The following is a 14241-nucleotide window of genomic DNA, read 5'->3' as shown; positions in this document are numbered from 1 at the left end:
AAAGCAAACAAGATTGCTATAGACTTATGATGTTAAATTTAATAAGCCCATGGTAACTACAAAGAAAATATAAGGGAATATGAAAGCTCATAGAGACAGTAAGTAAGAGTACAGTTTGCGGGGGATGGGGAGGAGATGGGAAGATAATGTATAATTGTATAATGGGTATAGGGTTTCTGCTTGGGAAGATGGGAATATTAAAAATGGAAGCTGGTAAGGGCACTGCAATACTATGAATATAATTAATCCCATTGAATGGCAGTGGTTGAGATAGGAAAGTTCATGTTGTGCATATATTTCCACAATTTTTTAAAAAACTACTAAAGAGACAATGACAATTAAATGCAGATAAATGAACTGGATAAATAATGGAGGACCAAAAGCCCAAAACAACATTATTCAGAAATAGGAAAAACTGGAATATAAACTATAAGTTTTATATCAATGTTAAATTTCTTGACCTTGATAGCTGCACTTAAAGAGGTTATATAAGTGAACATCCTTGTTCTTAGGAAAGGTACATGGTAGTATTAAGTGGTCAAGGAGGATGATGTATATAATCTACCTTCAAGTGTTAAGAAAATGGACTGATGGATGGATGCATGGATAAAGAGAAAGAATGATATGAAATGTGGCAAATATTAAAACTTATGGATCTGGGTATGTGGTGGTGTAGAAGTATATTAGAGTTCTTTGTATGGAATTTGTATTATTCTTCTAACTGCCCTGTAAGTTTGAAAGTATTTCAAAATTAAAAGTTAAGAAAATAATTTTTTAAAAAGCCTTGCACCTACAATTATCTAAAAAGTCTATTAAAATATTCCTCACTTTTCCAACTACCAGTCAGTATATCACCAGATTTTCTTCATAAACTTCAACCAAAACAGCATACTGCAATAGATTAAATTCAGAAAAAGAAGAATTCCATTAGAGATTTATAAAAATGAAAAAAGTATCTTCTTCCAATAAAATTGTTTTTTTGCTTTGGAAAATAATTATTTTATAAGAAATATTTTATGTTAACATGTAAGGTTTATTATTGCTACTGTTACATAAATTAATGCATATTTTTTTAAAGTCCCTGAACCAACCTATTTGTCCTTCAATTGCAGAATGGATTAATAAACTGTGAAATATACTGAATTCTACTCAGTAAGAATGAACTATTGTTATAAAAATCAACATGAATAAATATCAAAAAGATAACATTGAGGGAAGTGGATTTGGTTCAACTGATAGAGCATCCGTCTACCACATGGGAGGTCCAGAGTTCAAACCCAGGGCCTCCTGACCCGTGTGGTGAGCTGCCCATGTGCAGTGCTGATGCGCACAAGGAGTGCCTGCCGTGCAGGGGTGTCCCCCACGTAGGGGAACCACATCGCAAGGAGTACACCACCCCCACAAGGAGACCCGCCCCGCGTGAAAAAAACACTGCCTGCCCAGGAGTGGCACCACACACACGGAGAGCTGACGCAGCAAGATGACACAACAAAAAGAGACACAGATTCCTGGTGCTGATGACAAGAATGCAAGCGGACGCAGGAGAACAAACAGTGAATGGACACAGAGAGCAGACAATGGGGGGGAAGGGGAGAGAAATTTTTTTAAAAATAAATCTTTAAAAAAAAAAAAAAAAAGATAACATTGAGTGAAAAAAGCCAGACACAGATAAGTGTATACTAAATTATTCCATGTATTTTGTGTGATCTATGTATCTTTTTTAAAAAAAAAGTTATGAAAAAAAATTATTCCAGGTATATAAAGTTCAAAAACTAATCTGTAGTAATAAACATTAGAATAGTAGTTAGCTTTGGTGGGGGGGATAATTTGGGAGGGGATATGAGAGATCCTTCTGAGAAACTGGAAATATCCTATATATTGATCTAGGTAGTGGTTAAACAGGTGAATTCACACATAAAATTCACCAAGCTTAAGATTAATTTAGATTTATATGTATATTTATATATATTTCATCCCACTTTAAAAAAAAACTTTTTTAAAAGTTCTCAACAGAAAAAAAAAAAAGAGAGGAAAGTTCTCAACAGTGAAAATTAATGAACCACCACAAATATAGCATGGAGAAATCTTAGAAACATAATAATGAGTGAACGAAGCAAGTCTCACAAATCGACAGTATGATCTCAAAAATAAGCAAAGCTAAACAATATATTGTTTAGGCATGCAAACATACATATGTTATTAAACTATTCAAAATATATTTTAGGCATGCAAACATACAAAACTTTTTTTAAAAAGAAAATGCTAAATATTCCATAGGGAATGGGATGGGAAGAAACACACAAACATATGGGTTATTGGTAATATTTGAGTTCTCAGGTTGGAAGAAGGTTCATAGGTGCTCATTAAAATACTGTTATATAACATATGTTGCATCTATTACTTTTTAGCATATATTCCTATATATCATAACAAGGTTTTTTTTTAAAAAGACCAAAAATGACCTCTACTTATTTGAAATCCATATATTTGATATGGGGTTAATATCCATAATATTTAAAGAATTCCTACAACTCAACAACAAAAAGTTAAAAAAAATTTTTTTTTTTAACGGGCCAAGGATCTGACCACAAATTTCTCCAAAGGAGATATACAAATGGCCCATAAACATATGAAAAGATAGTCAATATCATTACCCATTAGAGAAATGCAAATTAAAACTACAATAATGGGAAGCAGATGTGGCTCAAGGATAGGGCTTCCACCTACCACATGGGAGGACCCAGATTGGATTCCTGGGGCCTCCTGATGAATAAAAAGAGAAAGTGTGCCTGCGTGGTGAACGAGTGCCCGTGTGGTGAGTCAAGAGGCCATGCAAGTGCCTACCTGATGAGCCAAGGGCCCACGAGTGCCCACATGGTGAGCCAGGGCCCACACGGCGAGCCGAGCACCTGCGTGGTAAACCAGTGCCCACCCAAGTGAGTCACACAGCAAGATGATGATGAACAAAAGAGAAATGAAGGTAAGTCAAGGTGAAGCACAGCAGAAACCAGGAACTGAGGTAGCGCAGCTGACAGGGACCCTCTCTCCACATCAGAGGTCCCCAGGATCAAATCCGGTGAATACTAAAGAAGAAAAAATGAGAAGAGAAGACAAGAGAAATAGACACAGACGATCACACAGCAAATGGACACAGACAACAAAAACAGCAGGGCAAGGGGAGAGGGCGGGGAAGGGGGAAAATAAATAAATAAAAATCTTAAAAAAAAAAACTACAATGATGGAACACAAATGTGGCTCAAGTGATTGAGCTCCTGCCTACCACATGGGAAGTCCCAGGTCCGATTCCCAGTGCCTCCTGGAGAAAAACAAGGAAGACAGCAAGCTGGTGTGACAGACAGGTGCGATGAGCTGATATAACAAGATGACACAAGAAGACACAAAGAAGAAAAACAATGAGAGAGACAACGAAGCAGGGAGTGGAGGCTCAAGCAATTGAGCACCACTCTGCCACATGGGAGGCCTCAGGTTTGGTTCCCTGTGCCTCCTAAGAGAAGACGAGCAGACACAGAGAGCACACAGCGAATGGACACAGGGAACAGAAAGCAAGCACAAACAATGAGCAGGGTGGATTTAATAAATAAACCTTTAAAAAAAAGAAAAAGAAAAAGAAAGGTCAGACAAGAAGAATGGGTGGAAATTAAAAAAAAAAAAAAACTACAATGGGATACCACTTCGCACTCACAAGGATGGCTTTTTTTCTTTTTTTAAAGCAGGGCCAAGATTGAACCCTGGACCTCATATGTGGGAAGCCAGCACTCAACCTGAGACATACCGGCTTTCCTGAGTTGGCTTTTTTATTTGTTTTGCTTGTTTGTTTTTCTTTTTTCAGAAGGAACCAAACTCAGTACCTCTCAATCCTGAGTCACAACTGCTCCCCTATTTTTTTTTTTAAACTGAAAATTCTAAGTGTTGAGGAAGATGTGGAGAAATAGGAACCTTAGTACATTGCTGGTGGGAATGTAAAATGGTACAGCCAGTGTGGAAAACAGTTTGGCAGTTCCTCAGAAAGTTAAACATAGAGTTATCATATGACCTGGCAACTCCACACTTAGGCACATACCCAAAAGAATTGAAAACAGAGACTCAGACAGATATTTGTACATTAATGTTCATAGAGTTGGAAAGTAACTCTCATGTTCCCTTTCTTAAAAAGAATTACTTGAAGACATAGTTTAGCAAAATAAAAGAAGCTAAGAAAAAAGATCCAAGAAACAGCAAAACTAACTAAGGAGTGCCGTGAAAATAAATTACAGGCAGACAGCTATGCAAGAGGCCTAAAAAAGAATCAATCCAAATTGGAAATAGAAATCAGATTACTCCATGAAGAATGTCTTCAAGGAAAAAAGAGTGTTCCTTTACAAAAATGTGGTAAGAAACCTAAGCTCTATAATGATACAATAAAGGCATATTTCTGTCAACAAGGAAAAATATCAGAGAATTCAGGAAAATAAAAAAGCTATAGAAGATTTTTGATGCAAACTAGAATGTGGCATGATTTTGACCAGTTGATAGAGTGTAAGAAAAGAGAATTCATTTAATAGTGATGTTTTAATCATCCTGCTTAGATTAAAACAGGTTTGATGATTTAGGATTATAATTCTTTCTCTACAGGTTCAAACACACTACTTAGCGCTGCAGAGCATAATATTTATATAGTTTACACTATTTTAAATGATGCTATTCCTTAGTTTTCCACTTTTAGAATCAGCAGTCACACAATAAATAGAATATTTAACTGCACTTTTAGAACGGAATATAAATACTTTCAAAATGTGGAAGTAGTGATATAGCTGAATGAAGCCTGGAAAAGGAAGAGAAAAAAAGAGGCAAGGAGTAGACAAAAGTGTAAGTATACTACTTTCCTAATTTCAAATAGTAAAGAATACTGTTTGAAATTCGATGATCAAGAAATAAAGGGAACCTCAGGTAGTAGTGCTCCTGAGGGCTACGGAGACACCCAGGTCCTACAATCATGGCAGATGGCTCCTGAGTTCAGTGCCTTCCCAGGAGGCCCTACTTTGGAATTTGTGCTCCTGGGTGTGATGGAGTTGGACTCAGATGTGAATTCTCTAAACATGCCTCTTCTGTCCCTTTCAGTGAACCTGTGTTTGGCTCTGGGGTTGGTGTATGCCCAAGAGACTTTAATCTCTGGGCTGGGCTGTCCGTGTGCCAGCTGGGCCCTGAGCCTCGGCAGTGTTGCAGCGTCTATACTCCAGTTCATTGGATTTACCCAGGTCAGCTGACAGGGAGGTAACCAAGAGAGTCTACAGCCGCCAGTACGAGAATGCCATCCACCAGCCATGTGGGATCAAAGCCTCCTTTCAATTGAGAGGTAGAGTGGGTATTTCCACCCCAGGGTCCTCAGGAGAGAGGAATAAAATATGGATTAGAGTGGATTTATTGGTGTTCTACTATAGAATTATCATGACTCTAGCAATGGAATAAATTATATCATTGATGTGGAGACAAAGGCCATGAGAGTTGCTGAAGGCAGGAAGAGGGAAAAGGAGATATGATATGGGGGCATTTTTGGGACTTGGAGTTGTCCTGAATGATATTGCAGAGACAGATGCAGGACATTATATATCCTGCCATAAGCCACTGAATGGACTGGGATAGAGTGTAAACTACAATGTAAACTTAAATCCACACTGTGAAGCAGTGCTCTAAAATGTATTCATCAATTGCAATGAATGTACCAAATTAATGAAAGAAGTTGTTGATTTGGGAAAAGTGGGGGGTGTGCGGAGTGGGGCATATGAGAACCTCTTATATATTTTTTTTCTTTAAAAAAAAAAAAAAGGGGAGCGGCTATGGCTCAAGCCGTTGAGTGCCTGCTTTCCACACGGGAGGTCAGAGTTTAGTTCTCAGTGCCTCCTAAAAAAAATAAAATAAAAACAAGCAAGCAAACGAAAAAAACAACACTCAGGGTAGCTGATGTGACTCAGTGGTTGAGCACTGGCTTCTCACATTCGAGGGCCCAGGTTCAATCCCCGGCCCCAGTACCTCAAAAAAAAAAAAAGAGAAAGAAAGAAAGGTTTATGAACTAAACTATAAACTAGACTTATTATTCTAGCAATGGAAAAGGCACTGAGGAGAGGGAGAGGGAAGAGTAGGTATAACATGGGGCATTTTGGGGACATTGGAATTGTTCTACAAGACATTGCAATGACAGATACAGGCCATTACACATTTTGTCAAAAACCTATAAAAATGTGAGGTGCAAAGTGTAAACTACAATGTAAACTATTGACCATGGTTAGTAACAATGCTTCAATATACATTCATCAGTTGTAAAAAATGTACCACACTAATGAATGATGTTAATAGGGAAAAGTATGGAAGAGGAAGGGGTGGGGTATGCAGGAATCCCCCCATATTTTCAATGTATCATTTATGTAATCTAAACCTTCTTTAAAATTTAAAAAAAAAAACTCTCAGAAAAAAAAAGAAATAAAGATTTATGGAGAGCAAGCGTAGCTCAGTGGTTGAGCACCTGCTTTCCAAGTATGAGGTCCCAGGTTCAATCCCCGGTACCTCCTAGAAAAAAAAAAAAGAAAGAAAGGTCTAAATAAGTAAAGTACTTGGTCATAAACCTATAAAGCTAACCACTAACTAAAAATAAAAATATAACAAATAGGGAGGAAAATAGATAGAAAAAGAAGTGGAAGATTGCAAAGAAAGTACAATAAATCTTCAAGTTCATAGTAAGGAGCCAACAGTATCTAAGACTGATGTATCACAAAATAGAGGTATAATTTTATTTAGAGTTACAGTAAAAAACATCAGAATTTAAATCCAAATGGTTGAAACTGATGATGATGATAAAGTTTACTTACTCTTATATACCCCTATGACTTCTTGAAAAACATTTTAACTGTAATCAGAAGAGAGAGAAATTACAAGAGTAAGCACTCAAGGAAATCCACCAAAGTATGAGTAATGGTTATCTCTATCTGGTAGAATGAGAATAGCTATTTTCATTCTTTTCTACATATTTTCCTAAACTTCCTAAAATTCATTATAGTGGGGGAACAAAAAAAGATATATTTTATATATATATATATATATTTTTTTTTTTTTTTTTTTTTTTTTTTAAAGTTCCAATGGATTTGTAGGTTGTATACTTTCTGTATAAGAAATGACGAGTGGGAAGTGGACTTGGCCCAATGGATAGGTGTCCGCCTATCACATGGAAGGTCCACGGTTCAAACCCCAGGCCTCCTTGACCCATGTGGAGCTGGCATGGGCCAGCTGATGCACGCAAGGAGTGCCCTGCCACGCAGGGGTGTCCCCCGCATAGGGGAGCCCCACGTGCAAGGAGTGTGCCCTGTAAGGACAGCGAGAAAGAAAGTGCAGCCTGCCAAAGAATGGCGCCGCACAGGCAGAGAGCTGGCGCAGCAAAATGATGCAACAAAAAAGAAACACAGATTCCCTGTGCCGCTGATAAGGATAGAAGCAGTCACAGAAGCACACACAGCAAGTGGAAGCAGAGAGCAGACAACTGGGGGTGGGGGAAGGGGAGAAAAATAAATTAAAAAATACATCTTTAAAAAAAAAAAAAAGAAATGGCAAGCATAAGAGTCCTAAAGGGTAAATGTAATTAACACCACTGAATTGTATTCTTAAGGGTAAATGTAATTAACACCACTGAATTGTATTCTTAAAAGTGGTGACAATGGGAAATGTTGTACATATGTTACCACAAAAATTTAAAGAAACGCCATTAATTATCAATGAAAACACTGGATATCTACCTATGATTCTAAAACACACTAAGCTGTAAACCACATTCTTTCTAGATTCTCTCTTCCTCTCACCTCATCCAACAATGGCCAAATGCAATGATCTTATCACTCATTCATTTTTACAAGCAAGGAAGTGAAATTGACTATTTCAATATCAGCAAATATTTTTAAAATATTTTTATAAACACAACATTGACTAGACACCATTCAATGGAACACATCTGAATTGTAGTCCCTGTTACCAAACTCTACCGTCATTCAGGAGAGATCAATTTTATTTTCTTATTTTTTTTAAGATTTTATTTTTATTTATTTCTCTCCCCTCCCCCGCCCCCCGGGCCCCAGTTGTCTGTTCTCTGTGTCCATTTGCTGTGTGTTCTTTTTGTCCGCTTTTATTGTTGTCAGCGGCAGGGGAATCTGTCTCTTTTTTTGTTGTGTCATCTTGTTCTGTCAGCTCTCCGTGTATGCAGTGCCATTCCTGGGCAGGCTGCACTTAATATTTCCCGCTGGGCAGCTTTCCTTACAGAGCGCACTCCTTGCGTGTGGGGCTCCCTTATGTGGGGGACACCCCTGCATGGCAGGGCACTCCTTGCGCGCATCAGCACTGTGCATGGCCCAGCTCCACAGGTCAAGGAGGCCCGGGGTTTGAACCGCGGCCCTCCCATGTGGTAGGCAGATGCCCTATCCACTGGGCCAAGTCCGCTTCCCGAGAGATCAATTTTAAATGTAGTGTCTGAAAATGAGGGGGGAGGGAGGATTAAACATATATCTGGGGGAGTAGCTGTTGTTCAAACGGTGGCAAGCCTGCTTCCCACACATGGGAGGTCCCATTTCAGTTCGGGTTCCTAGTACCTCCTAGAAACAAAGACAAACAACAAGCAAACAAACAAAAAGGCCAACTCAGGGGAGACGATGTGGCTCAGTGATTGAGTGTCAGCTTCCCACTTAGAAGTCCCAGGTTCCATGACAAGCCCCCCTATGGGGGCGGGAGGGGACATGTATCTGAGCAAAGAAGGCTGAATTAAGACAGTTTTAAATGAATTTGGGAAACGGACTTTGGCCCAGTGGTTAGGGCGTCCGTCTACCATATGGGAGGTCCGCGGTTCAAACCCCGGGCCTCCTCGACCCGTGTGGAGCTGGCCATGCGCAGTGCTGATCCGCGCAAGGAGTGCCCTGCCACGCAAGGGTGTCCCCCGCGTGGGGGAGCCCCCACGCGCAAGGAGTGCGCCCGTGAGGAAAGCCGCCCAGCGTGAAAAGAAAGTGCAGCCTGCCCAGGAACGGCGCCGCCCACACTTCCCGTGCTGCTGACGACAAAGAAACAAAAGCAGACAAAGAAACAAGACACAACAAATGGACACCAAGAACAGACAACCAGGGGAGGGGGGGGAATTAAAATAAATAAATAAATCTTTTTAAAAATTAAATAAATAAATAAATGAATTTATTTACTGATGCCACCTAACAAAAAGTGAACAGACACCCTACATCATTCCTCCAAGTCTTTATGATACAGCTAACCCACTTGCTTTGACTAATGAAAGAAAGTTTTGTCCAGGAGGACTGGCTTTGCTTTACAGTGTAGTTCCAGGCCACTTACTAGTTTATGCAGATTAATTTTAAAACTCTGTCTCTTCTCTTCCTTCAGAAAGAAAGAACCGATCTATAAATACAATAGTCAAATTCTCTAATCCAGATAATTGATTAAAATGTAAAATAAAACCAGATTCAAGAAAGACCTCTGGGGACGTGGATGAGGCTCAAACATTGGGTTCCCACCTACCCACATGGGAGATCCTAGGTTCCATTCCAGTACCTCCCGGAGAAGGCAAGCTGGCATGACCAGCAGGCGCAGTGAGCAGACACAACAAAGAGACACAAAAAGGAAAGACAACAAGAGACACAACAAGCCAGGGAGCTGAGGTGGCTCAAGCGATTGAGCACCTCTCTCCCACATGGAAGGTACCGAGTTTGGTTCCCAGAGACTCCTAAAGAGAAAATGAGCGGACACAGAGAGCACACAGCGAATGGATGCAGAGAGCAGACAGTGACTTTAAACAAGGAAGGGGAAAGAGAATAAATTAAATTTTTTTTTAAAAGTAAATCTTAAAAACCTCTGAAGAAATCTGTTCCTCATTATCCTTCACATAGAACTTGACAGCACACACCTAACACTTGATACAGATACTTAAAACATGTTTTTCCACTTAACATGTGCATATGAGAACAGAAAGTCTTCCTAAAATCAATAAAAGTTCCATTTATCACTTTAGTTAACAGGTCACACTGCTATCTTATAAGGGAAAGAACAATTTTCTCAGGAAGTCATATGTTTACTAGCCAATATTCCATACTCTAAGGTATATGTAAATTAGCAGAATTCAAGACCCTTTCCCCATCTTCAGGCACCTTCTGTAACCTCCAGACACATTTCCAAAATGGGAAGCATGCACCCTGCAGTCTGTTCTTAGGCATAGCAGCAGATTGGGTCCCAGAATTTGAACGATGCTGGCATCATAACATCAACTTTTCACAAGGACTATCGCCACCATGGCTTGCTTTATCTACCTCCTGACTTGTATGTTCCCATTTGATTTTTTTTGGTTCACGGTGGGATTTCCCCCCAGTAAAATACTGTGGTTAAAAAGCTTCTTTTTTAACTAGTAACAGTTAAAACTTTCTTTTTATGTCTCTTTTCCATTCAGAAAGTACTGAACTATAGTTCCCTACCTTAAGTTGTGAGTGGAGGTGGCTATATTTCATTTCCTGATTTAGCTTTCTCTCTTTGACCCTTAAAAGTCTATTATTTTTCTACTACTATTGGTAAAGTGATATCTTCTATTTTGCAGATCTCCCTTTCTGTATTGTCAGTATTTATGAGCAACTGAAGGTAAAACAAGCAAAGTGAGTTAAATTTTAAAGCATTTTTCTATCTGACAAAGGCTAGGAATCAACAGGTCAATATTTAACCTAGGTATTCTTTATGGGTAATTTTTCTTTATTTGATTACAACATTCCTAATTATGAGCAACAGGCCTAAAGTAGTGACCAAGAAATGGAAAGCTGGACAGTTCTAAATGGAAGATCTCATAATCTTCATTCAGTGATAAAGTATATATTGACCTGTGCAAATCAGATAATACTTTACTCTTCTTAATGGATTATAAGTGATCACATCACCAATAAAAATTAGAGAGGTTAATATTTGCAGGCCAGAAAAAGACTTTGCATAGTATTTAATACAAGTTATTATTGTCTTAGAAATGATAGACTATTACTCATTTATTACTGTCCACCTACAAAAAGCTAAGTGCTGGCAAATATGTGATAAAAAACATATATGGGGGAAACGGACTTTGGCCCAGTGGTTAGGGCGTCCGTCTACCATATGGGAGGTCCGCGGTTCAAACCCCGGGCCTCCTTGACCCGTGTGGAGCTGGCCATGCGCAGTGCTGATGCGCGCAAGGAGTGCCGTGCCACGCAAGGGTGTCCCCCGCGTGGGGGAGCCCCACGCGCAAGGAGTGCGCCTGTGAGGAAAGCCGCCCAGCGTGAAAGAAAGAGCAGCCTGCCCAGGAATGGCGCCGCCCACACTTCCCGTGCCGCTGACGACAACGGAAGCGGACAAAGAAACAAGACGCAGCAAATAGACACCAAGAACAGACAACCAGGGGAGGGGGGGGAATTAAATAAATAAATAAATCTTTAAAAAAAAAAAAAAAAAAAAAAAAAAAACATATATGGGAGAAGCAGACTTAGCCCAATGGATAGGCGTCCGTCTACCACATGGGAGGTCGGCGGTTCAAACCCCCGGCCTCCTTGACCCGTGTGGAGCTGGCCCATGAGCAGTGCTGATGCCCGCAAGGAGTGCCCTGCCACACAGGGGTGTCCCCCGCGTAGGGGAGCCCCACGTGCAAGGAGTGCGCCCCGTAAGGAGAGCCGCCCAGCACGAAAGAAAGTGCAGCCTGCCCAGGAATGGTGCCGCACACACCCAGAGCTGACACAACAGGATGACGCAACAAAAAGAAATACAGATTCCTGGTGCCGCTGATAAGGCTAGAAGCAGTCACAGAAGAACATGCAGCAAAGGGACACAGAGAGCAGACAACCTGGCAGGGGGGAGGGGGAAGAGAAATAAATGAAAAAATAAATCTTTTAAAAAAATAATAAACATATATGGGTCCTGCCCTTATAAAGTTTTATCGAAACTCCAAACTTCCCTTTTACTGGATGGGAATTAAAACAGTTTCCAGTTCAGATAAGCTTGTGAAAATACCTACTGATCATGTAATACTTTCACCCAAAATTTAAATTCAATGGGCAACATCCTTTAAAGAAATTCACACTACTCCTGCTACAGAATAATATTTTATTTGTCCTCAGATTTTCATAATTCACTATTTTTGAGCCAGATAAGGAAAGATCATATTAAATTATTCAATCCCCTCTACAGTTCCAGGGCAAAAACGGTCAACCATTTATGAACAGCTCCAAGAGTGTTTAACTCTTTCCTATAAAATTTGAAATAACACGTGCAATCACCCCTGTTTCGGCTGGGGAAGGAGCCAGGTGCCCACTAACAAACCCACCTTCTAAGAATATCTGATCCTATTTACCCTAAGAGCGTTGGGTGTTAAATCTAAGAGTTTTATTGATACACGCTGAGGTTTGTAGTCAGTTAAAACAACCAGTTTCACGGATGGGGCAAGACCACCCAGAAATTGTTTCCGAGAATCGCTAAATCTGTGAGTGCCTGCTTAGCTTTATCGCCCTGTAGAGACAAAGTCTTGATCTCCAGGACTGCGATCCCTCGAATCTGTTCGTTTATTGTTCTACTAGGAAAAACAAAATCACTTATTGAGTGGTAGCTATTCGCTAGCTCAGTACTAGGAGCTTTAAATAGATCATCTAATTTAATCTTGACATTTTCTGGGATACAGACATCATGTCCATTGTACAGATGAAGAAACTGAAGCTGAGAAAGTTTTAAAATTGGCCCAAAGGACACGCAGCTAATACGTGGTAAGGCCAACTCAAATCCATTTCTAACTGACACTCAAATCCTTGTTCTGAATTGACCACATAAACTGCTTCGGGGTAGATTAAAAGGCTCTGCAAGAACGTTCTTTCCCAGCGCTGTGTGACTGGAACATCTGCTTAATAGCTCTGGGCTTCGGTTTCCCCACCATCAAGATGAGTCCTAGGCTAAAAGCGAGTCGTGGTATTGCCACCACCAACAGGGAGGTTTGCAGTCAACGCCGTGGCGTCCCACCCTCGGACATGAGCGGGGTCCAGCTACCAACCCGCGGGAGCAGAGCACCGCGGCCAAACCTCGGCGCTCCCCACAGGTGCGATGGTGAAAAACGCCGAGAGAGGAAGAAACAAAGCCCAAGCAAAGCTAGGGTACCGAGACCCAGGGGTAGGGCGACAGCACGACCAGCCCACGGCCTCGTTTCCTTGGCAGCTGGACTGAGAACTCGGCTCACCTCCGGCCTGGCGCGCAAGCTGGCACCTCCCCTTCATTCTGTGCCTCGGTCGCCATCTTAGTCGGCAAATCTCTCTCACCGCCCTCACCTCAGGTCCCGCCCCCATGCCTTTGGATTGGCTTAGATGTTTCCCTCTCTTCCAAGCGATTGGATGATTTGACCGTCCCGCCTCGATTTGCACAGCTTCCTGATATTATTGGTCAATTCAAATTACTAACCGACGTTGGTGGCCCCCAGTACTGGCAGCCGCGAGGCCTGCCGGGAGTTGTAGTTTTTTATTTTAATTAACCCTCACGATACCATCGACTTTTAGGTTCAAGTCTGAAATTACCAGGCAGGTAACACTCAAATTTTTCCTGATGTGTAAATCTCAGAACTACAGAGCCGCCAAAATGAAAGTGACTTCAAGAGTCACTCTCTAAAACGCAAGCCCCGTTTGCTGTCCTGACACGAAGAGAGATACCTAGAAGATCAAGTCCAAAGTGGGCGCCCAAGAAGTACTTACTGTTAAGTGTAGTTCAAAGCTTTCCTTCTTCAAATAGAGAAACGTGTCCCAAATCACACAGCAGAGCGGTACATCACTTCTGTTGGATTCCCACGCAGGATCCATTCTGGCTTCCTAGAAAACACAGAGTTTGCCACTCTGGCCTGAATCCTGGAATCAAAAGCCCTATGATTTTGTTCCTGAGTGAGTTTTTGTCTTCAATGGTTGAAATAATAATAATTATGCTTGCCTTTCCGCCTCAGAGGATTTTGGTAGGTTATAATTGAGGCAACAGATGTGAGAACTTTATAAACTTAAAATATTAAGTTTTTTTCTATTTTGTTTTTGTACACGAGATTTTGGGGGATATTTTTTCTGTTGTTCCTTCAACGTCCTTTTACCTGTGGTTCTCCCAGCCCTCTCCTTCTCTTTCACTAAACTCTTCCCACACATGGTTCAGTTTCTTAACAAATTCTTCCCTTCCTAAGGGCCTTTGTACATGTTGTGC

General features: G+C 40.7%; 1 protein-coding gene across 4 annotated transcripts in view; it reads right to left on the bottom strand.

The window, feature by feature from the left end:
- Window positions 1-13354, bottom strand: part of ARHGAP19 (Rho GTPase activating protein 19) — a 105858-nt gene extending 92504 nt beyond the window's left edge. Inside the window, exon 1 of one of the 4 annotated variants that reach the window (XM_058298661.2) lies at window positions 13250-13354. In XM_058298661.2, coding sequence (XP_058154644.1) covers window positions 13250-13305 — 56 coding nt within the window. In that variant the 5' untranslated portion in view covers window positions 13306-13354. The remainder of the gene's footprint in view (window positions 1-13249) is intronic. The other 3 variants (XM_071215740.1, XM_071215739.1, XM_058298659.1) reach the window with 3 other exon arrangements.
- Window positions 13355-14241: the final 887 nt, after the last annotated feature.

The sequence above is a fragment of the Dasypus novemcinctus genome, chromosome 6 (assembly GCF_030445035.2).
Source record: "Dasypus novemcinctus isolate mDasNov1 chromosome 6, mDasNov1.1.hap2, whole genome shotgun sequence".
Lineage (NCBI taxonomy): Eukaryota > Metazoa > Chordata > Mammalia > Cingulata > Dasypodidae > Dasypus > Dasypus novemcinctus.
This window is presented reverse-complemented; position numbering and strand designations above follow the sequence as displayed.